Raw genomic sequence first — 23,609 nt, forward strand, 5'->3', positions numbered from 1 at the left:
CCGATGCCGGGGAGAACCCCTGTTCCTCATCTCTGGCTTGCCTTTATTGGTTGTCCAGAGTGAACACTGACGAGGAACAGGATCTCCCACCTCTTGCTTGCCTTCATTGGCTGGCTTGAGTGGTGTACCGCTAGAGCAGCAATGCTGGAGGAAGGATGTATTACCCAGTAAGGTGCTTGTAGGGATCTTGACCGATAACGCGATTGTCCTGAGAGCCGTGGAATACCTCTCCATCCTTAGCACCTCATGCCATGTTGCCCCCTTGTTGCTACGTCACTGTAATGTTCTAGCGACTGCTTTGGGGGGCCCATTAACTGTGTGTGCGAGTCACCCCCTGCCTTTTATCCGTGTGTGAAACATATAGGTCAGGCAGGGGCCATAGTCCTTCCATAGTCCCAGTTACCCAGTCCATTTAGCACCCCCTTCCATAACCCTGTATTAGTTTTCTCCATATCCTACAATAGTCCTGCACTAACCGGGGATTTTCCTTGGGTTTATTTAAGATTAATGTTGTCAAACGGGCCTCTACGTGTTGGCTTCGGCCCCATGCACGCCTTCCAAATGCCCGGGACCCCATGGTCCCGTGATGGTAAAGACACAACATAATAATAATAATATAAAAGATGAATGAAAAAAAAACGTAAAAAAAAAACAAGAAAAAAAAACAAAGATAAAAAAATGCTGTATGCAAAAAATAAATAAATATTTGATAATAATATTATAGTGTACATACCATCGGATCTGTCTGACCGCATATGCGGCCACCCGTAATCATAAGAAATAAACATTATGATATATACATTGACATATATATTACTAGCGTAAGGACAGGGCCTCCCACTCAAAAAAATGGCACCCGCGCGTTGGCCCTAAAATCGTAATTTTAGGGCCAACGCTCCTCAGTCGACAGTTGTCTGTGGCCGAGAGATGGTCTTGTGAATCTTGTGATAAATATGTAGCTGTGTTGTGAAAGGCTGCAAAAACCATTATACGAAGGTCAAAAAGAAACATCGAATATCGTATCATCGGTAATTACCATTAAATTAAGTAATAAACACATTATAAAGTGATAATTATTTTACTACCAAAGTCTACAATGGCCGCGCGCTGTAACCTTGTGCGGACGTAATTTTTTGTTGACTATCCTCCGACAACATTTTCTTGTTGCACACACTAACGTTTTGGAGCGTGATTTTTAGTCCATTTGTACGGGAAGCTCTACAGGTCTACAGCCCAAAACAGATTTAATTTTAGTAGTTGGATTTGTCTTAAATTATTGATATGGCGCCTGCAAATAATAAAACAATGTTCGGGATGGTAAATTACTAACGCACGTACAAGGTTACGTCGTCAAGATAGTTGCTAGGCACTGACATAGTTCAAACAAATTATGACAGATGACAGTTATTTTGCTTGTATGAAGAAGGTTTGAGTAAAATGTTCTGAAGGGCCTATCCTTCCTTTTGAAATCATTGGATATATAGGTACTTAAACTTTTGTTACATAAAGTCTCGGGTTATGCCCGGGGAGCATCAGAAAGGGAGGGGTTTTAGTCGGTGAGAGTCCGACACTCCCTGACAGTACGGGCTGTCAGGCGTCCATAAAGGAATTCCCCTTCAAACGTAAAAAAAAAAATTTGGAACTTTCCAAATCACAAAGAGCCGAGCGAATTCAAATTCAATTCAAAATTCAAATTCAAATGATTTAATCGACGTAAAATTTTACAATTATTTGTCGATAGTCATCTACCACCATTTCACAAAGGCCCCGTCATTGAGAAGGAAAGAAATGGCGAAAGAAACTCCTCGAGCATCTTTTCAACTTTTTCCTTATATCTATTACAATTTTTACTTATATCTATTACCTCGGCGAAGCTCGGTTCTCCAGCTTTTAGTAAATGTGGATTGGATGTGTTTGGCATCGCTTCGCTTCCCTTCTAAGGGTTTTTGGGAAATGCCAGTTTTTATTTGGACTTCCTCTCTTTGCTCAGCTATTTAAATTTAAGAAATGTGGGTAAGTTTGTAAGGCCTCGTTTCGCTCGGCTCTTTGTAATTTGGAAAGTGGCAGTTAAGTTTGTATTGCCTCGCTTAACTCGGTTCTCTAAGCTTCAAGGTATACAGGATTGAGATGTATGGCCTCGCTTCGCTCGACTCTATACAGTTTAGAAAATGCCGATAAGGTTGGCTTTAAAGAATGCTGGGTTAAGATATATGGCCTCGCTTCACTCGGCTCTTTAAGGTTTAGGAAATGCCGGTTAAGTATGACGTATGTATTGTCTCGCTTCGCTCGGCTCTCAAGGGTTTAGGAATGCGAGATTGGTTTATATGGCCTCGCTTCGCTCGGCTCTTTAGGGTTTAGAAAATGCTTCGCTCAGCTATCAACAGGGAGATGCGAAAGTGGTATAGAAAGTAAGGGGTCACCCAGAAGGTCATTCTGAGCGACTTATTTTTAAAATTTTCATGTGTCGAAGCTTCAACTAACCCACTGACAGACACTGACTGCATTTGACGTCCTCCACACTTTTAGAAAAAAATCACAACGTCGAATGCAGTCCCCACTCTTTTTCTAATTATTTCAACAACGGTCAATGCAGTCCTGTTTTACCTAGAGTTTGTATGAAGACCATCTTGTTGTGCTTTATTTGGCAGGATTTCAAAGGGGTTCCGCTCATCTGGCATAATCTTTATTGACCAAAACTCATTTCGCATAACTCGTATGGTCTAAACTTTTTTGGCCGAACCATCACTTTGCCAAGACTTATGTGGCATAAGGCTCGTTTCGTCTAAAACTCTTTAGGCACAATCTTTAAACACCTAAGTTTCGTTTGCTCAAATTTATGTTCGTCTATACCTATGTATAATCTTGTTTCTTGTAATGTTATCTTAATAAATAATATATTAAGTATGTAGTAAATGTACAAACTGTGGTATTTTTCTCCTACATCTCGAAAATCACGATATTGTATGATCAAAAAATCGAAAGTTAACGACCAATATAATTATTACAAACCCCATGAGATCGAAACCTAAAAATAGGTGCGACGACGAGCAAAGCGAGGAGGAGCGTGTTAGGTGCACATGTTCATCAAAACCAAAGCGGAGCGCAGCGAAGCGGAGCGGAGCGTTTTCCAAACAGCGGAAACAATACAAGGCACCAGTTTGCGCTATGTAGGGAGACGCTCCGTCAAAGTTAAAGCCAAACGAATATTATTACTTTGTATAAACCTATGCCATAGCATTATTAGGCTATTCAAGATTTGGCCATACCATTATTAGGCTAAACAATGTTATGCGAAATAACTTTTTACTAAACGAGATTTATACCATACGATTTTCGGCGTAACGAGACTTTGACCAAACGTTACTATGCAATACGAGATTAGGCAAAAAAATCTTATGCCAAAAAAGGTAGAACCATTTCAAAGTTATATGTGCACCCAGAGTACCTTTTTTTCACACAGCAATAAGTTTTCATACAGAAAAAAGTGTGCACTCATACGCACACAACGGTCACCGACGTCGTGTTTTCTTTACTGCGTCTATGCAGTGTGCCGGCATGTGCACCAGCAAAACATCACTCAACTCCCATACAAAAATGTTGTGCGTTTTTATGAGTTTCACCGTTAATCTAGTGTCCATCAATGTGATTAATAATATTTATGTGCCAAGAAAGTACCTAAATTAATATTAATTTACCAATAACTACTTATTCATCTAAAATTTTAACTTCGTATTCACGTCAATATACGGTTGTGTCCAAGGGGACACAGCCACACCCTCGTTTTTTTGTGTCAAGCGGTCGGCCTATCTTATGGCTTCGGAACCCTTTCATGTGCGTGTCCGACACGCTCTTAGCCGGTTTTATTAGTAGCTGTTGTCTATGACGGAATGTATTTTGAACTTTAAGGCTGTGTCCGCACCGCACCGCGAATATTTCGCCAAAATTTCGCGCGAATTTTTTTCCGCAATTCTGTAACACATTGAATACCATAGGAGTATCCGCGGATTTGTCTAAGCCGAATCTGCATAGAAGTGACAAAATTCGCGCGAAATTTTATTCGCGGTGTGAACAGGCGAACTTTGATCGCGGAATATAATTCGCGCGAATCCATTTCGCGCGGTGAAATATTCGCTGTGCAGACAGGGCCTAATAAGGGTGACTTACGCCAAAAGGTTAATAAAAATTAAATCTATGATCTCTTGCTCTAACACCTACGGTCAGAGCAAGGGAGCAATTAACTGCTTGGTGCAAGCATTGAACTAATAGTTCAATGGACTAATATTACTCTAGTAGGTACCTAACTAATATTAGTTCAATGGGTGCAAGAGTATTTTAAATTTTGTGAAATCAGAAAATATCACATTAAAAAGTGAAATTATTTATCCCATATATATATTTTATCCATGGAAGTAATAATACAACAGGAATGCGCACTCACCAAAATGATGCAAACAAAAATAAACCTAACGAATTCAACTTAAGATTTATATTTGAAGTGAAAGAGGCCGCGAGCCGATAGAGAGGGTTACCACAGAGCCCTTCCTCTCTTTCTAACAATTGCCAGGATTTAGTTGTGTAAACTTTAGTAGATTTTGTACGAAGAGAGCTATGCAAAAAAAATATTAAATTAACTCATAGACTACTGTATATCATATCATTTCCAAAAACAAATTTATAATAAATCATTATAAACATGTAATTTTAATGAAATATTTGGTATTTGTATGAATGATAATTTCATAAAAAATATTGGTAGTTTTTCTAAATACTTTACGACAAGACCGAAGTTGTCAAGATGACGGATGACGTTTATACTGTTGTGAGAGACGTTATGGTTAGGGTGACCATTCATTCGTACTTTTGAATCACTTTCCATTAATTAGGACCTGTTTCATTCAACTTTTTGTTTTATTTTATACCTAAGTATCATTAGGTATTATTGTGGCTGTTATCTTATAAGGCTGGTAAAGAGTTATGAGCTGTTGATTTTTTTGGTGATAGATATGAGTATTATAAGATAATTTATCAAGCTTAAAACCGGCGGAAGCATTTAGGTTGAGATATTTTTTTTGAAATCTTATGATTTTCATCAACTAGTTTTAGTTACATAGTTGCGTTTAATGTTAACCTGTTTTGACACTTTCTTGTCAACACTACACCCAACTTAATTTTATTTACTTAAAATTATATTTTCCCAAATTTCAGCTTTCAGTGGTTCCAAGTAATTCCCACAAATTTTCACAATGTCAACACAATGTTTACTCAATTGTCATATCACCAAAATACATTGCAACCTACATTGCAATCGAATTATTTGAATAATAGGTGACTTTGAGATCATCGACACCTATTCGCGACATGATAGATTATAAGTGATGTCTCATGTATTACCTAAAATTATGGTCACCAAAAATAGAAAGAGATGGAGGGCTCCGTGCTGACTATCTCTGTCGGCTCGTTTTTTTGGTGCAGTGCGCATTCCTGTTGTATTATTACTTCCATGATTTTATCAAATAAAGTTTTCCTTTATCCCAGCGTTCGCGAGCAAACGCGAAACATACACTTCCGATCCTCGGAAAATGAACCTGTCGATAGTAATGTAGTCCACACAGACTATATATTTTATTTTGTTTGCTTCACGACTGACGTGTGTGACGTACGTTTTATTACTTGACATTGACAGTTGACTGACTTTTAGATGTAGTTAATGCGCCATCGCCATTTTAATTCCGTATTTTTCGTTTACTCGTTGTGTAATCCCTCTTGCAATCGGGCGTGTCGACCGTAGGCCGGCCGTGTCCCAGTGTTCAGTTGTTCCAGTACTGGTGGTGTCCCGAGCCCGGGCCCTGACTGCGCGATGTCGCGACGCACGGCGCTGAGCTCTCCCATGGCTCTCCTGCTCCTATTTTTAGCAGCCGTTGTTTCCACCCGGGCACAAAGTAAGCTCATTTCTCATAACTCTTATCAATATACATTTTAAATACATGATAGTAGGCACCTGACAGCTAGGCTGTCTTGGTCTTGTTCAAATATCGATTTTTACAAAAGGCCTGAGATTAGTCATCATTGCGATGATGGTGCAAGGAGTGGCGCTAGTTCATTGCCGTGGTCGGTCGTGCATACCGATGAGGACTCGCGCGCCGCGGTCTTTTGTGGTTCATTTTTGCATCAATGAAAGCCATGAGTGATAGGAGATAATAATTTGAAAATCTTAAATTATCCAAGGTGGAAAGGAAATTTTTGCCTTTGCATTCTCAAAAATATTGCAAAAAAACAAAACCATTTTATCACAATGGAATTTTCCCTTGTTACTGAGAGGAAAACAACATTAATAATTTTGTTTATTTTAACAAATCTGTTCACCTGGTTTTGAAGTTCATAGTTTGTTAGTTTGACAAAGTATGAAAGTTTAATTGCATCCAACTTCAGAACTATTAAATTTGGATCGATCTGTACATACATTAAGGAATTGTATTTTACTGTTGTTACTATTGGTTCAGGACACAAAGCACAAAGCTGCAATCATCAACTGTTCAGTTGCACATAAACACAAACAATACAAAGATGAAAACCAATACTGAATCACAAAGTTACATAGGAATGGCAAGGATCAATTTTATAAAATAGAGGTTTATAGGAATGACCATTGTGGAGACACAGCGTTCAGGTCTAGCCTACAGAGTGTGAACAGTTTTGTGTGTAACAAAATTATTTACACTTTCAATATATTTTTGACTGTTCAATACAATATTATTCATTTCAATACTAACCTCAACAATACACAGTACCTATATTGTATAGTAGGATATATATTTTTTTAATTAAAGGAGTTTTTAGTACAGGTTTTATGAATACTTAATATTTTAACATGTTCACTATTCACTATGCTTGACATTTAAAAACATTATATTGTATGGAAAATTACCTTAGGAGGAAAACCAATCTGTATTACCACAAAATAACTTCTATCCATGTTTAACAGGGGTTGAAATGGTGCTGGACATTGTGTCTAGTTTTGCTAAGTGTCTAGTTTTTGTGTTAAGACATAGAAACCTTAATATTATCTGTTAAATGAACCTTTAAATTTATAACACACATTTCATCGCTGTACCATCAGGTGACGACAGTAAGCATATACATATGTTATTATCTTTTTATATTATACGATTTGTTGCTTTTATTTTGGTAGTTATTCTTATTATTATCTTATATTTTAAATTTTCTGTTGATCTAGCCACCATATTGTATGTATTTTTTTACATAATCTTTAATCAAGAAGTGATAGCTATGGCCATTCATCTCATATTGAAATATCATTAACATCATATCTATGCTTTTATCTTTAAGGCTGTTACTGCAGCTAGAATGCTTACTGTTAGTTACTGTTTCCCCAATCTAATCAAGAACATCAAGCCGACTTTAGCATTCTAAACAGTAGTAGTGCAGTAAACAGCCTTAAACAGGCACATAGGGTTGGCAGTATCTTTCTCCATTCACCTTATGTTCATCATAATAGTACATAATAGGTATGGTATATTATTTGCAGTGTTGTCCAGTCTCTAGAGTCTAATGTGTGATTTATTGTGTTAAAAAATAAAACTGAGATTTTAAACAAAGACTAATTAGTAAATGTTCTTTGTTAAAATCCTATTACAAGGTTGTTATTCATTATTTGCTGAGATAAATACCTACTTAAATAGATAATTAAGATAACTAAACTGTGAATCTATAGAATCAGATTCAGTACATCTCGACTTGTTGACTGGGTATTTCCAAATGTGTGAGTTGTGGAGTGTGGTTGTGGTGGCGCAGCGGCGGCGGCGGCGGCGGCGGCGGTGGCGGTGGCGGAGGGAGCGCCCGTGCTGCTGGAGTGCGCGGTGGCGGTGGCGGCGGCGGCGGCGTGGTCGCGCGACGGCGGGCCGCTGCCGCGCGCGCTGCGGCCGGCGGGCGAGCGCGCGGCGCCGGACGGGACCGTGCTGGCGCGCCTGGCCGCCCCGCGCGCCGCGCCCGCGCTGGCCGGCGAGTACCGCTGCGGGCCCGCGCCGCACCAGCGCACGCGCCTCGTCGTGCTGCCCGCGCCGCTCTCCGGTACCCCCCGCTCCCCCCCTCCCGCCCGCACCGCTCCGCCCGCGGCTATTTCCAGCGCAGACACGCGGCCGCGGCTCTCGGCGACCTCGATTCGATGAGACATCACTAAATTTATGACTCGCTGTGTAGTGTCGAGCAATCAGCCTCGCTGGACCGCGGACTCTACTTGTTCATTAAGCTCATTGAGAGCACACTGCACCCATTGATTGGACTACCACAAATTACTTACATAGTCGATCGTTTCAAATTATAAATGAGATGCATGTATGTGTATAATACATTGACCAGTACAGTTAACGGAGTGCAGGTAGCGGGCCCCGCGCCGGCGCAAGCGGAGGATGCCCGCGCCGCCTCATGTTGTAGAATCAGGAAGTACCGAACGCTCTTAAATTTTCGGAAACATTCTCTTAAATCTGTCCTTGAGATAAATACCGTACAAGTAGGAAATTCAGCAATCAAAATTCAAACAAAATGTTTATAACCGTTTTACAATTATATACTTACTATAAAATACGATAAGTATACTTACTGTTTCTGTACACACATGTAAGAGAAAAAAAAGTACGCATGCGGGTGTCTGCGCTGGGCGCCGGGCGCGGGGCGGCGGCGGCGGCGGCGTGTGGTGCAGTCTACTGTGCTGCAGTAGCTAGAGCCGCGTCCTGTCGTAGCTAGTCGCTTGTCGCGAGGCTGATTGTTCACATCTATTCTTGTTTTATGTTTTTATTTGTCGCTAGTTCTAGTCCTCTTGATGATCTTTAATATTAATGATTACGTTTGTAAGCGGTGTTTTACGCACATTCTTCATTATGATGTTTAATTTTATATTTAATTATACGCACATAGTAGAAATTGCATTTAAAATGTGATGTACAGTACATCTGTCTGTAACGCTTGCAGCGAGGGACACACATTCATGTTCTGTCTGCACCTCCGCTCCGCCACTGTGGCCGTCGCGTCGTCAGCTCGGCATATCTTATCTTCTCATCGACTTTACTATCAATTACTTGACAACTTGACACCATTTTCTGTTGCCTTTAGATTTGTGTAGATAGTCCATTAGATAAACGTATTTGTTAGTAAGTGGGTAATAAATGTAATTGCTTAGACATCTCAGTTATTTAATGAATTAGCTAAGTAGGCAATAATGTAATGAATGGTATAGGTACCTACTGACGTCCGCAGCGGAGTTCGACCCCGCCGAGCGCCTCAATGAGTATCGATCCATTAGAAGCTATTAGCGTCGCTCTGTTTCACTTATTTATGGTAACATGATGCCTATGAAAGTATTCACGGTGGCCTCCATTGATTGTTATCCGAGATGGGTGACACAATCCAATATTTTAGGCACTACCTACCACATTTACTAACATTCAATAATTTCATCTACAAAAAGTATGTAGTTGATATTGCCAGGTGGTCCGGTGATGTATGTAGTTGCTAACAGCAGCGTGTGTTGCAGCGGAGGCGGCGGCGGAGGGCGCGGCGGCGGCGGCGGCGGGGGGCGCGGGGGGCGAGGCCGAGCTGGTGCTGTACAACGTGGGCTACGGCATCGAGCTCACCTGCGACCTGCCCAACCCCACCAAGCTCGACGTCGTGTGGTCAGTATCATACCATCCAACATACGTGCATCACGAATGTCATGTCTATTATATGTATTCTCTGTGGAGGTGTAAGTTCCTGCACCTGGCTCTCTCGAGTGGAACCTTTAGGCATATCCAAACATGGTCTAAACTGCCTTCCTAAGCTCGGACCATTTCCCACCACGCTGGTCCACTGCGGGTTGGTGGTTTCACATACCTAGATGTGCTAAATCTAGATATGCAGGTTTCCTCACGACGTTTTCCTTCACCGTTAGAGCGATGGTATACATTGTACTTAAATTCAAAGAACTCATTTGTACATGTCAGCGCCGGGATTCGAAATCGCATCTCTGGTGTGAGAAGCGGGTGCTTACCCGACTGAGCTACCACGTTTTTTCTATGTCAATGTCATGTCATTTTGTTAACATTCTTACCGTACCACATGTTAATACCATTGCAATGTTTATCGCATTTTAGAAAAACGGTGCTTGTGGAGATAAGTAGTAAAATAATTACGTGATTATAAAACGCGCAAGTTGATAAGTAACTAATCTCTCGCTGCGTATCAGCTGTATCTAGCGGCCGCTATCAGTGCGCAGTGCGGCCCCCCCGCGCCCCTCGCCTCACCCCCCCGCGCCCCGCGCCGCGCCGCAGCCTCGCTCCTAATGCGACACTTCCTCCACTAATAAACAAACACTAGTTACTAATATCTATATGCAATGTTTGCAGACTTAAATATGGGTATTCCAGCACACATAAAGAATTGTAAAGCTTGATTAAATAGAATATCTTCCGGCTGGGCCTCCCCTTGATGTGTCGGTGTGGGTTGCAGGAAGAAGAATGACACGGCGGTGGAGGCGTGGTGGGACGTGCGCGGGCGCTACCGGCTCGAGGACGGCGGCGCGCGGCTCGTGCTGCCCCCCAAGACGCACGAGGACGACTTCGGCAACTACACGTGCTCCGTGGGCGGCGCGTCGCGGGCCTGGCGCGTGCAGGGCAACCCGCACTCCAAGCTGCCCGCCAACACCAACGTGGTGGAGGGGCAGAAGCTGAAGCTGCAGTGCCGCGTGGTGGGCAAGCCCTACCCCGCCGTCACCTGGCTCTACGAGAACAGCACCGGCGGCAACCTCACCGACGCGCTGGCGGCCTTCGCGCCGCGCGCAGAGCTCGCCACCAGCGACCAGGTACCACTCACTCCACGATCACAGCTTCCTATCCACATACATACATGAAATTACTAACTACATTCAATAAAATGAGATTACTAACTATTCCTTTTTGGCTGTGATATTATACTCTTGGCTCGGTTAAGGCAATAAATACTGTGCGGCCTTGGATTACCATATTTTATATCTTATTATCGAGGTCACGCTTATGGCGTTTATTACATTAGAACATTTGGAGCGAATGGATGAATGGCCTATTTGGAAAATATGAGTTGTTTCTAAGCAATAGTGTCATGTGTCTGTGTGTCGCAGGGCGTGGAGGGCGGCGCGCTGCTGGTGGCGGCGGCGGAGCGCACGGACGCGGGCCGGCTCGTGTGCCGCGTGAACCACAACGCCACGTTCAACGGCGCCACGGTGCTGCGCGTGAAGGACATGTACGCGGCGCTGTGGCCCTTCCTCGGCATCTGCGCGGAGGTGCTGGTTCTGTGCGCCGTCATCCTCATCTACGAGCGGCGCCGCGCCAAGCCCGAGCTCGACGACTCCGACACCGACCACCACGACGCGTCAGTACCTACTACCTAGCTACTCACATCATCATTATCCCTTTAAAGTCCATTAAGGACCATTTTATCCCCGCGCTGGTCTGCAGCTGCCGTTAGTGGGTTCACAAATCTATATGATTTCCTCAGGATGTTTTCTTTCACCGAGTGATGCTATACTTACAAAAATTTCAAAGAACTTATATTCATTCATATCACCGACCGACTGGAGTTTAACATCTCCGACTCACCTAACACAATATCTTTCAACGCAACGCATACTTATTCCTATTCTTCAGATATTATTATAACAAAGTAATGAATCTCTTCCAAGCTATGATAGGGATTTCTAGAGAACATTTGACACAGCCTCTCCCAATCTATCCTAAAACATAATATTTATTTATTACATGAGTAGGTTTATAATCTGGTTATTTTGTACATTTCAGGAAGAAGTCGTAAGCGGTGAGCGGAGAGCGGGGCGGCCGTCGACGGAACTTTACTGTTTCGTTTTCTAATTTGATAAATTGTGATTATTATTTTTAAAACCTGTTCATATTTTTAACAAATTTAATCTTTATTGAGTTTTAGCGAATTTATTTAATAGAAGAATCATGCGAGTGAGTGACGCAAGATCGGCGGAGATTACAAACTGAGATATGAACATCTCGAGGTCGCCATTTTAAGTTCGAATTGATTATTTTTATACATTTTTTTTACAGAATTAATCCTCCTGTTCAGTAATGTAAGCTTAATCAAGTTGTCATGTTAGAGTAGGTACTTAACTATTAGTAACATAGCTTCCCGCACCGGAGTGCTCACACTCAACTAGCATATTCATTAATAATTACTTATAATACGTTAATTATGATAGTCATCTATGAAAGTTGTTAATGCGTGACCTTTTACCAAACTTTGCTTATAAGAATGGTTATGTAAATTGTAAATTAATATTAATGAATTATTAGTACCAAATAAATTTTGTTCCAAAATTGTTGTTTTAATGCTAGATAGAGTCACCCTTTACTATGTAGGAGTAATAGTTGAATGAAAAGGATAATGCCCTTTTGGCGACTTAGGTCTATCAGGAAAAATGAATGGCTAACCCACGATAAGCTAAGAATAATGGTCAATAATCTAATGGCAGTGTGAGCAGGCCCAAGAAAGGGATAAGTGGAAAGTTCAAGGAGACCTTTGCCCAGCAGTGGGACACTAGAGGTTGAGGAAAAAAACGTAATGGCGTGACATGACGATGAAGCTTGACAAATGTAAGTATGAAGAGAATGTAGGTAAATGAAACGACTTATTTCAACATTGATGTTAATTATTTTATTATTTCACTAGTAAGTAGGTAATATATCTAACATTGCATGTGACAGACAGACCGACACTGCTAACAAATAAATAACGTCTACGACAATGACCTCTACTGCACTGCACATAGAGGTCAGTGTCCTACGAACACGCGTCATCGCTTATGTACAACACTCGCTACATATACTCTACACATAGAATTAATACAATCGGTATCATCAATATCCTTACGCCCTCGTCGTCGCCGCACACGGACCACCGGCCTGTTTTACAATAATATTAACAAAATCTTTGGTAAGTGTCGCCCTCTGCCGGTGCCCCGCGGCGACCGCAGCATGTTGCACTCATAGCTAGTTATACTATATAGTATTGTTGCTAGCGTGAGGCGACGACCACTCGCTTCCTCTTACACATCAACAAATTTATTAAAATTAATTATTAAAGATCTGTTAACTAACTTAGGATCGAGAAATTTGTGACGCAGCGCCTCCACTACACAGTTACTATTAGATAATCATTCAGAGAGTTGAGACGGTATTTAACTTAAAATACCTACATATACAGTGTTATACAAGTTGTAATCAAAAAGCAGATCACACACCCTGAAGGGTCGTACGTGATAATGAACAAGTGTGACTGACTGTGTGCTGCCTGCCCCTGCAGCGGTCGCTAGCGGGGTGAGGGGGGGGGGGGGGAATGGTTGCGGGTACAGTTACAGTATACATAGAGATATTGGAGATATCTGAATATTCTGGAATAGTGTCGGAATGTCGGCGGCGAGCGGCTCCGGCGCAGTTCAAGCCCAGATCTGGAAATATAACAAATAATATTCATAAAATATTTTTTCATATTCAAAAATATGAAAAAATAAGTTAAAATGTAACTGCCATAGGTAAATTTACATTATTATTATATTTACATTGAAATTATATTTACATTGAAAATATCTAAAAGTAACAGTTAACGAACGTGACAATGCTTTTGATTGGGACAGGGAGCCTTGTTCGATCACAGTGGCATCCTTCAAACAATAGATAATATTCTGTTCGCAATAAACTTCCATACTTTTGGGTGATTTTTAGTTATTTTATAGCTCGATATATTAATAAAATTGTTGTTCAAAGTTCATAATTTGATTATAGTTAAAATGAAATGATATTAAGTTTTATTTTCATCTGTACGTAAAGTGGTAGTGTCGGTAGGAGTGTGTGTGTGTACGTACCCGGAGCGTGGCGTCCCAGGAGGCGGTAGCGAGCGCGGTGCCGTCGGGCGAGCGGCGCACGGCGGACACGCGGTGCTCGTGCCCGCACAGCACGGCCACGCGGCTCACGCGCAGCGCGTCCCACGCGCACGCCGTGTGGTCGTGGTAGCCGGCGAACAGCAGCCGTCCCGACACCGACCACTCCACGGCCGCCACGCCGAACAGCAGCGCCTCCTTGCGGTAGGCGGCCACCTCGCGGTCGGCGCGCAGGTCCCAGAGCCGGCACGCCGCGTCGTCCGCGCCCGACGCCAGCGCGTCCCCGCCCGGGTGGAAGCGCACGCAGTTCACGTCCGAGTCGTGCGCGTCGAAGGCCTGCACGGCGTGCGGCGTGCGCGCGTCCCACAGCAGTACGGCGCGGTCGGCGCCGGCGGAGGCGAACGTGTCGCCCGCGTCGCTGGGCGCCAGGTCCAGCGCGCTCACGTCGGCGCCGTGGCCGGGGAAGGCCTGCAGCAGCTGCCCCGACTCCACGTCCCACAGCGCGCACGCGCCGTCGCCGCCGCCCGTCAGCAGCTGCCGCTCCGAGTGCGCGAACACGCAGCACGACATGTAGGCCGTGCCCGTGGCCACGGTGCGGCGCCGCGCGCCCTCGCCCTCCTCGCCCAGCGCCCACACCGTCACCTTGTTGTCCAGCCCGCCCGCCGCCACCATGTTGCCGCTGGGCGCGTACGCCGCCGCCATCACCCACGTGCTGGGCATGGAGAACGTCTGCTCCTTGCTCGCCGTGAACGCGTCCCACACGATCACCTTGCCGTCCTGTAACACAAGCACAGCGCACTCAGTGTCTGTCGTCTGCAGGCTGCAACTGCGCCTTTTGAAAGTATAATAATAATAATAATAAGGCGGCAGGGCAGCTTGTGGCGAGCTGTTGGGCATTAGCGACCCCACCCACCCGATGCCGGGGAGAACCCCTGTTCCTCATCTCTGGCTTGACTTTATTGGTTGTCCAGAGTGAACACTGACGAGGAACAGGATCTCCCACCTCTTGCTTGCCTTCATTGGCTGGTTTGAGTGGTGTACCGCTAGAGCAGCAATGCTCGAGGAAGGATGTATTACCCAGTAAGGTGCTTGTAGGGATCTTGACCGATAACGCGATTGTCCTGAGAGCCGTGGAATACCTCTCCATCCTTAGCACCTCATGCCATGTTGCCCCCTTGTTGCTACGTCACTGTAATGTGCTAGCGACTGTTTTGGGGGGCCCATTTACTGTGTGTGCGAGTCACCCCCTGCCTTTTTATCCGTGTGTGAAACATATAGGTCAGGCAGGGGCCATAGTCCTTCCATAGTCCCAATTACCCAGTCCATTTAGCACCCGCTTCCATAACCCTGTATTAGTTTTCTCCATATCCTACAATAGTCCTGCACTAACCGGGGGTTTTCCTTGGGTTTACTTTTATAGTTTTCACAGGGAAAATCGTCGGTTGGTGTCACATTTAATTTAAATTAATGTTGTCAAACGGGCCTCTACATGTTGGCTTCGGCCCCATGCACGCCTTCCAAATGCCCGGGACCCCATGGTCCCGTGATGGTAACGACACAACATAATAATAATAATAATATGTGGGGACATCTCACACACGGCCATCCGACCCCAAGCTAGGCAGAGCCTGTGTTATGGGTATCGGACAGCTGATATATCTACACAAATACATAGATAGATAGATATTAAATATAAATATCAACACCCAAGACCCAAGTACAAATATTTGTCTTTTAAACAAATATCTGCCCCAGCCGGGAATCGAACCCGGGACCTTCGGCATAGCAGTCAGGGCCACTAACCACTACGCCATTCGACCGTCAAGTATACAAGGCCAGAGCCAGAACGCATCTATAGTTTCAGGATGAAAACTCAATCATTTAGTGGAAAGTACTATACAATCATGATTTCCGTGTAGGTACTAATTGCATGTACAAAAGAAAATAGCACACTGACCTGCGAGGAGGACACGAGGCGGCGCTTGTCGGGCGCCCAGTCCGCCGCCAGCACCTTGCTCTGGTGCCCCTTCAGCACGCGCCGCGGCTTCAGGTTGGGGAAGTTCACCGCCTCCAGCCGCTCCGCCACCGACGCCACTGCAACATCATGTCGCCATGCTCAGTCATTGACAAAACAATAACATCCTCACCTACTTAACAAAAATATACATATTGTAGGTAAGTATTTAAATTACAGCACCAAAATTATTGAAATAAAAAATGTTCAAATAAAATTTCATAAAGAAAAAACAACTAAAAAGTTATAAATTAAAAAAAATTATAAACAAACAAAAAACCCGACTGCACGCTAAAAAGATGAAAACAAGCCCCAATGTTAATGGAAAGTATCGCAGGTGGGGAACAATTTGACCGACACACAATGTACAACCTATCTAAGTAACATTCAGCTAAATGGTGAAACCTCTGCTGATCCCCACCTGCGATACTTTCCATTAACATTGGGGCTTGTTTTCATCTTTTTAGCGTGCAGTCGGGTTTTTTGTTTATTATTTATTTCTTTTTTTTGTAAAACCAAAACAGAGTACTACATCAGTGTGAATACATATAAAACCCAATTACAATTATTATTTTACATTTCAGCAACTACTAATTAAGTCAACACAAGCATGTAGGTATATGTAACATAAATTTATTTAGTTGTACACAGGTTGCATCTACAATAAAGGATGGTATTAGGCTCAGCCAGGACAAAAGTTGGCAGAGAATTGCTATAAAAAAAAAAAAAAAACAGGTTTCCAATCTAATTATTTGCTATTCAATCAATGGTAGCATGTAAAATTTGATTTCCATTGGATCTTATACTTATGGTGGACAAAAGTCACAATGAACAAGAAAAAATATGGAATTACTTACAACTAAGATAAATAAAAGAAAGTTATCTGGTAAGTAAGTTACTGTTTATCATATTATCATTTTAAAATGGAAGGAGAGGGGAAAGGTGGAATGTATAGTATCCAAGAACTTATTTTGTTGTTGTACAAAGCTAATGTGTTGTGTAGTTTGTAGGGTTAACTAAACCTAGTTAACTGTAAGAACTCCCATACAGTTCTTCAGTATATAGCAGTCCACTCTTTGACGTAGGCCACTCCCAAAGGTGGAGATTGGTCTCATAAGAGAGTTATGATTCTTAAAATACAAGGTTACTAGTATTATTTCTTTTTGTTAACACACATAGTCAAAGTATAGATGTTTGCTGAAGATTTTATGTATTAGAACCACCCTATGAATAGGTTTGGATCTTGACTACGGTGTAGAGTGAGTGTGTGGATGTGACGGAGCTGGGGCTGGCCGGGCGGGCCGCGGTGCAGTGCTGGCACTGGGCCGCGGTGCGTGCAGGGCAGTACGTACGGGTGACATCGTTGAGCTTCTGTCGCTCCTCCTCCAGGCGCGCCTTGAGCGCCTCCGCCTCGCGCAGCAGCGCGGCCAGCGTCTCCTCGGCGCCGCCCGCCATGTCGCCGCGCCGCTAGCGACCCATCACACGATACACCACACAAACCACCAATATTAAACCAAATACAAATCGAAATGTATTGATTTACAACTTGCAGCGTTTCGCTCGATCAGATTTGCACAGACTAACAATTAGTAAACTTGACATGACAGTGACAGCTATAAATTCGTATCTGTGAAATGGAGGTATAAAGCTGTTCGCACACTTGCGATTTTAAGTTTCATTATCAGCCTATTGTAGTCCACTGCTGGACGTAGGCCTCTCTCAAAGCACGCCACTGGATGCGATCTTCAGCTTTCCGGTTTTAAGTTTACATTCTTTAAATAAATATCTATAGCTTAGGATGTTTACGAATTTGCGCAAAGGCTGCCCGACTGCAGCTGCTTTGTAATATGGATTCACTATTTATGGGTTGTTCACTATTTACGGGACACTCTGTAATAAGTTAATCTTTGCTTTATAATAAAGGTATAACTTGTATCTACACGGGGTTGCAAAAGTGATGTACAATACAAAGCGAAAAGAGAGTCACTCGGGGTGAGTGACTTAGCTGATGCTTGTCACTTTTGTAGAATAAAAAAACTAACAAATGAATATCTTCAATTATTTTTTATTTTAAAATCACTTCAGGCTTACAAATAAAAAAATCCTAATCTTATCTTATCTTAGAACAACGCAGACTCGTTATTAATACTTACTTAAAAGATAGTTAAAACTATACTTAGTCGGATGCAAAAATATTAAGTAATTATTTATAGTCGAAACCATTTATACAACTAACAGGAAACGTAATGATCTACAATATCGGGTGTGTACACCCGCATAGTAGTCAGTGGCACTTGGTAGAGTCGTGATGCGGTGCGGGCGGCTACTGTCCGATGACCCACAGCAGGTTGAGCCCGGCGCGGCCGAGCTGCAGCCCCCCCGCCACCGCGCCGCCGCCCCCGCCCCCCGCGCCCCGCGCCGCCGCCGCCAGGAACACCAGCAGCGTGTGGAACACGTTGTTGCGCCCCGAGCACACCTGCACACAACAACAATCATTACTATTATAGTCTATACACACAGCGATAAAAACGGTCAGTGAACTTTTTGCCTTTGAGTACAACAGGATAGAGGTGACTAGCCAGACTGAAAGCCTTGCTGTTGCTAACCACACCACAGGGGAACAGGGAGTTCCACGACACGCAGCACTTACGCGGGAACGACACACTAGTGACAGAAATGCATGGATTCTTTTGACGCTAATATTAATACTCAGAGAGATCAATGACCGTTTTTATCAGTGACCCCGGAATATACTGTATTAGTAAAGTATTAATTATAACGAGTCTCTGCCAGGAGCCGGGCGCAGTACCTCGATGGTGTCCTCGCCCAGCAGCAGCAGGTAGTGCGGGGGGCGGGAGGAGGCGCGGTGCAGCGCGAGCGTGCGCGGGGAGCGCGGGGGGCGCGCGGGGGCGGCCGACACGTGCCGCGCGGAGAACGCCCCCGCGCCCCCCGCCACCCCCGCCCCCGCCGCCGCCGCCACGCGCGGCGCCTGGCTGTCCACGTACGTCGCGAACAGGTGCATTATTATCTGCAATTAGAAATTTACGAAATCTGAAAGTTGTTTGTTAGCCCTTTTTTTAAACTTATTATTTTTTGTTGGTGTACAAATAAAGTGTATTCTATCCTATCTATCTATCTAATTTAAATAGGCAAAGTAAATATGAATAAGGTTCGATACAGAGTGATCGTGGCTCGACTCTGTAATGATGTGGTAGTGGGCTGACCTCCGCGTCGGTGGGCTTGGAGTCGTTCCAGTCGTCGCCGCCGCCGTCCCACTTGTAGGCGCTGAGGCAGCCGCCGCGCGCCAGCTCTGCGGACATCACATTGTTACAATCTGCATCAGGGCAGGGCAGTAGTACGGGGCGCATTTAAGACGTGACAAAAGTTCTCCGTCGCGCTCGCTCTTGAGGCTGCGCGATGTGAGTGAGCGCGATGAAAAACTTTTGTCTTGTCTCAATTGCGTCCCGGGCTAGTGCGCCCTTCATTTCTATATAGGTATATAAACACTCACACCTTGTACCATGTATACTCCCTTGCGGGGTAGGCAGAGGTGCATTGCTGCACCCACTTTTCGCCAGTGTTTATGTTAGTCCCAATGTAATAGGGGGCGGGCATATTGCCATTTCACGGGCACATCCAAGACCCGAGACCAAATATCTGTGTTTAAACAAGTATCTGCCCTAGCCGGGAATCGAACCCGGGACCTTCGGCTCAGTAGCCCTTCATTTCTAATATTATTTTATTATATTTACAAATTATGTTTCGTAAATAGTAGACCAATGGAAAGGGGAACAAAAATTGTTTAGATTGATCGCCGAGTCTGTCAAGTAGGAAATGAATCGTATTTTCTCTCAAGCCTTATGCAAAAAATCATTTGGTATACCTCGTATCCGCTGCGCGACGTAGGCCTGGTGCGCGCGCGGCTGCAGGTAGGGCTCGAGCCGCGCCGCCCCCGCGCCCCCCGCCCCGCCCCCCGCCGCCTCCAGCTCGCGCTCCAGCCGCGCCAGGATCGTCATGTGCAGCCACTGCAATGTTATACTTCATTTATTTCAACAGACCCAAGTAGTGAACTGGTTAGCATTACGCCGGTGGTCTGAAAAGTTTCCGACCTCAACGTGAAGATGGCAGCACACATCAATTAAAGTCAGGGAATATAATTGTGCATCTTTTGAGAGCAACACTTCAAAGTTTCAGCCTACTTTGTGTATTTGAGAGTCTGACCGATGTATATAATGTATGTATGTGTGTGTATGTCCATGACGGATGTGTGGCTCGTGTGTACGCACCCGGCGCAGGTTGAGGTTGTACGTGGTGAGGCGCGCGGGGTCCACGCGCAGGCGCCGCCACAGCGCGCCGCCCGCCTCCGCGCCCCCCGCCTCGCCGCCGCCGCTCTCTGCAACATCACCATTATTCAATCATTTCAAAAGTAAGTATACGTCAGATCTTTTTGTCAAAAGAAAATGACACCCGCGCGCTGGCCCTATCTATCATGGCGAGCTGATTTTCCGCATTTAGCCTCCAAGGTGGGCCATTATGCATTATGCGCTGGCCCTAATTCATACAAATTATGACAGATTTATGACATTTTAGGGCCAACGCGAGCGAGGATGTCATTTTCTAGTGCGGTTGGGCCTGTCCTTACGCTAATAATATACATATAAGTTAATGTCATTATTACAATCAAACTGACTGTAAACACAAAGCATGAAAACCCTCACTCCACTGTTTTTTGAAAGCCAATGCCTTCCCAGTCAACGAACATTATTATGTAGTAAATGACAGAAAGACCGTTTGAGTTTACACTGTGGGATGTAGCCATGACCATGAGCAGCGCTAGATTGTAGTGGAAGTTTATAGTAATTAGCTAGTGTGTGTAACATTAAAGATGTCTCCATATAATTATACTATTTATTATTGTATTACCGGTGGAGACAGTGGCGAGCTGGTAGCGCGGCGCAGGGCGCGCGGGGGGCGCGGGGGGCGCGGGCGGCGCGGGGGGGGACTCCGTCGGACTCACCGACCTGCGGGACACACCAACATCGTTATAATTCATTGATTTTCCTCTCAGTGTAGGCCTGCCCTAGACCCCTTCATTTTCCCCCATCATTGCAGTTCTTCTTTACCATGGTCCGGCCACTTCTTCATAGATGCGATTAAATGAGATGAAACAACAACAAAAACAAGTTTAAATATCACCAAACAAGAGATTTAAATTGTAGGTGGAACATACCTCAAGTACTCCTCGAGCGTGGTGGCGTCGGCGATGAAGTGGTCCTGCAGCGGCGGCGTGCGTGCGCCCCGCGGCGACCCTCCTCCCCCCGCCCCGCCGCGCGGCGACCCCCCGCCCGCCCCCGCCCCCGCGCCGCCCTCCTCCCCCGCGGAGCTCCACGAGCGCGACAGGGACAGCAGCGACGTGTCCTCGCCCGCCGCCCGCAGCGCGCCGCTCGACGAGCTCAGCTCACTCGTCTCCACAATGCGGAATGATGAGTCTGACACAGGATAGTAAGCCTTTAGGTATTGGGCATTCTAAACTATTTAGTTTCCTGTAATTAACTTTTCAAGCATATGGCTTATATGTGGACTAGTTAACTGCAGCCAACATTTACCATATCCAATCATTACTCCCTTGCGGGGTAGGCAGAGGTGCATAGCTGCACCCACTTTTCGCCAGAGAGAGAGAAGAGTACTTGTCACTGGACAAGTAACTCCTTAAACGCCTGATTAATCCAACAAACCTGCATATGGTAAAGAAACTGATCACATATTTAAAATAACAGAAATAAAAACTTAATCCCAGGACAATTGACTGTTGATGAACTATTCGGAATCCGTCAATTTAGTATCTGAGTTTAAAACAGAGATTAGTATAGTGGTGGGTGGCATGTGTGTTACCTAGCGTGGAGTCGTCGAGCCCCAGCAGGCGCGCCTGGCGGGCGGTGAGGCTGGTCTTGCGGCGCGGCGGCAGCAGCCGGGCGGCGTGCAGCAGCAGCGAGCCCGCCAGCAGCGCCGCCGCCGCCAGCTCCACCGCGTGCAGCGCCGACGTGTGCCCCGGGCACGCCATCCAACTGACAGAACAATTATGGAATATAATGGGGTTTTTTTTGTTTTACGTCAACCTACGGGAGGTTTAGAAAGTGGAAAGAAAATTATGGATAGCTATTCACAACAAAGATAATTGTGTGTCGGAACTCACTATGAGTCCTAGATTTTTCATTTATGTCCAGAAGTTGGCGGGAGCAAAGCTAACCTCCAAAGCATGTACTCACAGATCTCCGACAAACAGCGCGAGCAGCGCGGCGTTGACCGCGGCCCAGCAGAGCGCGCGCTCGCGCCGCCCGGCCGCCGCGCGCGCCTCCACCGCGCTCGCCACCAGCGGGCTGTGCCCGGGCTGCGGCAGCGCCGGCCTGCACATCATAATAATATTGTCACAACTACATTCATACAATCAGTAGAAACAACTGAATAAATATCCATAATTAAATGAGAATGTTACTTACATTGTTCAGCAACTGAATTTGCTTAGATTGGTCGTATGAACTAGAATGTAGTTATCATTGAAATAATAAAATTCGTTCTTTTTCGTGGTGAAAAAGTTAATGTTTGTTTTGACATTTTTTTTCTTCTACAGATCCAGATTAAAATCCAGTAACTGGAATAAATTTTAACAGATCAAACTATTGTCATGCATGCCACTGCCATAATATGCCAGCAGCAACAGCCAAGCCAACTTGCTCAGTGCTCAATCTACAGTCAGACCTTCCACAGACCGTCATGTTCTTAAAGGCGGGCGACCAAAACTGTAAAGCTGCGTACAGACCGGGCCAACGAACGCCAACGTTTATCCCAACGATGGATATTTATCATACATAATACAGGCCAGATTGCAGCAACGAAGGTCAACGAAATCCGTTCGTTGGCGTTCGTTGGGCCGGTCTGTACGCAGCTTAAAACGATGGGAGATTTTCAACCATAGACAAACAACCATAGATTATAGATGACTTCATACTCAACCATGGAAGTAATAATACAACTCCACAACAACGTTGTATTATTACTTCCATGTACTCAACAGCCTCTCAACAGCACTGCATTTTTTTTTAGATGCCGGCTAAAGCTGCGTACACACCGGGCCAACGAACGCCCAACGAACGCCAACGGTTATCCCAACGATGGATATTTATCATACATAATACAGGGCAGATTGCAGCAACGAAGGCCAACGAAATCCGTTCGTTAAAAAAATGCAGTGCTGGTGAGTATGAAGTCATCTATAATCTATGGTTGTTTGTCTATGGTTGAAAATCTCCCATATAATACAGTGGTAAAATTTTGTGCACGTTTCAACAAAGGTATCAAAAATACTTTTTCCAACTTTGATAAGTGTGGCTATTCTTAAGATTTTTAAATTTGCCGACATTATGCCAAGACTCGCTTGTCAGACTCTACCGTGTCGTCGGCTTGTCGGCTCGCCAGTGGATAACCGCCTTTATAAATCTGTGTTGTCTCTGTGAAGACGCCGACACACTAGCGGACGCGGCAGTAAGCCGCGACTGATAGTGTGCACGGTCTTTTGGGACAGTTCGTACCAGATCGCTCTCGGACGACTGAAAGCTGAACGACCAAGACGTCCGAGAGCGATCTGGCACGAACTGAAAATGAAAATGTAAATGA

The 23,609-nt window shown here is 44.7% G+C and overlaps 3 protein-coding genes across 3 annotated transcripts; 1 reads left to right on the forward strand and 2 right to left on the reverse strand.

The window, feature by feature from the left end:
* Window positions 1-5,695: 5,695 nt before the first annotated feature.
* LOC105387336 (basigin) lies at window positions 5,696-12,365 on the forward strand. The gene is made up of 5 exons (XM_048627743.1): window positions 5,696-5,939; window positions 9,548-9,686; window positions 10,501-10,852; window positions 11,147-11,397; window positions 11,823-12,365. Exons 1-5 carry the CDS (start codon window positions 5,858-5,860, stop codon window positions 11,833-11,835), a joined length of 837 nt encoding a protein of 278 aa, XP_048483700.1. The 5' UTR covers window positions 5,696-5,857; the 3' UTR covers window positions 11,836-12,365.
* A 314-nt stretch (window positions 12,366-12,679) lies between these two features.
* LOC105387348 (guanine nucleotide-binding protein subunit beta-5) lies at window positions 12,680-17,529 on the reverse strand. The gene is made up of 4 exons (XM_038106046.2): window positions 17,291-17,529; window positions 15,882-16,018; window positions 13,910-14,701; window positions 12,680-13,495 (listed from the first exon to the last, which is right to left on the reverse strand). Exons 1-4 carry the CDS (start codon window positions 17,391-17,393, stop codon window positions 13,484-13,486), a joined length of 1,044 nt encoding a protein of 347 aa, XP_037961974.1. The 5' UTR covers window positions 17,394-17,529; the 3' UTR covers window positions 12,680-13,483.
* Window positions 17,530-17,987: 458 nt separating this feature from the next.
* LOC119690587 (transmembrane protein 209) lies at window positions 17,988-22,583 on the reverse strand. The gene is made up of 10 exons (XM_048627996.1): window positions 22,436-22,583; window positions 22,205-22,342; window positions 21,831-22,003; window positions 21,169-21,427; window positions 20,862-20,959; window positions 20,225-20,331; window positions 19,822-19,963; window positions 19,163-19,248; window positions 18,748-18,966; window positions 17,988-18,414 (listed from the first exon to the last, which is right to left on the reverse strand). Coding segments are annotated over exons 1-10 (1,377 nt in total). The 5' UTR covers window positions 22,438-22,583; the 3' UTR covers window positions 17,988-18,261.
* Window positions 22,584-23,609: the final 1,026 nt, after the last annotated feature.

This window comes from Plutella xylostella, chromosome 19 (genome assembly GCF_932276165.1).
Source record: "Plutella xylostella chromosome 19, ilPluXylo3.1, whole genome shotgun sequence".
Classification (NCBI taxonomy): domain Eukaryota; kingdom Metazoa; phylum Arthropoda; class Insecta; order Lepidoptera; family Plutellidae; genus Plutella; species Plutella xylostella.

Coding starts and splice junctions, on each gene's coding strand:
- LOC105387336 (XM_048627743.1), top strand. CDS start 5,858: ATGTCGCGACGCACGGCGCTGAGCTCTCCCATGGCTCTCCTGCTCCTA. Junction 9,687..10,500: donor ACCAAGCTCGACGTCGTGTG/GTCAGTATCATA, acceptor TGTGGGTTGCAG/GAAGAAGAATGACACGGCGG. Junction 10,853..11,146: donor AGCTCGCCACCAGCGACCAG/GTACCACTCACT, acceptor TGTGTGTCGCAG/GGCGTGGAGGGCGGCGCGCT.
- LOC119690587 (XM_048627996.1), bottom strand. Junction 22,004..22,204: donor GCGCTGTTTGTCGGAGATCT/GTGAGTACATGC, acceptor TTGTTCTGTCAG/TTGGATGGCGTGCCCGGGGC. Junction 18,415..18,747: donor TGGGCGAGGACACCATCGAG/GTACTGCGCCCG, acceptor TGTTGTGTGCAG/GTGTGCTCGGGGCGCAACAA.
- LOC105387348 (XM_038106046.2), bottom strand. CDS start 17,393: ATGGCGGGCGGCGCCGAGGAGACGCTGGCCGCGCTGCTGCGCGAGGCG. Junction 16,019..17,290: donor GAAGCTCAACGATGTCACCC/GTACGTACTGCC, acceptor ATGATGTTGCAG/TGGCGTCGGTGGCGGAGCGG. Junction 14,702..15,881: donor GCCTCGTGTCCTCCTCGCAG/GTCAGTGTGCTA, acceptor CTTGTGTTACAG/GACGGCAAGGTGATCGTGTG.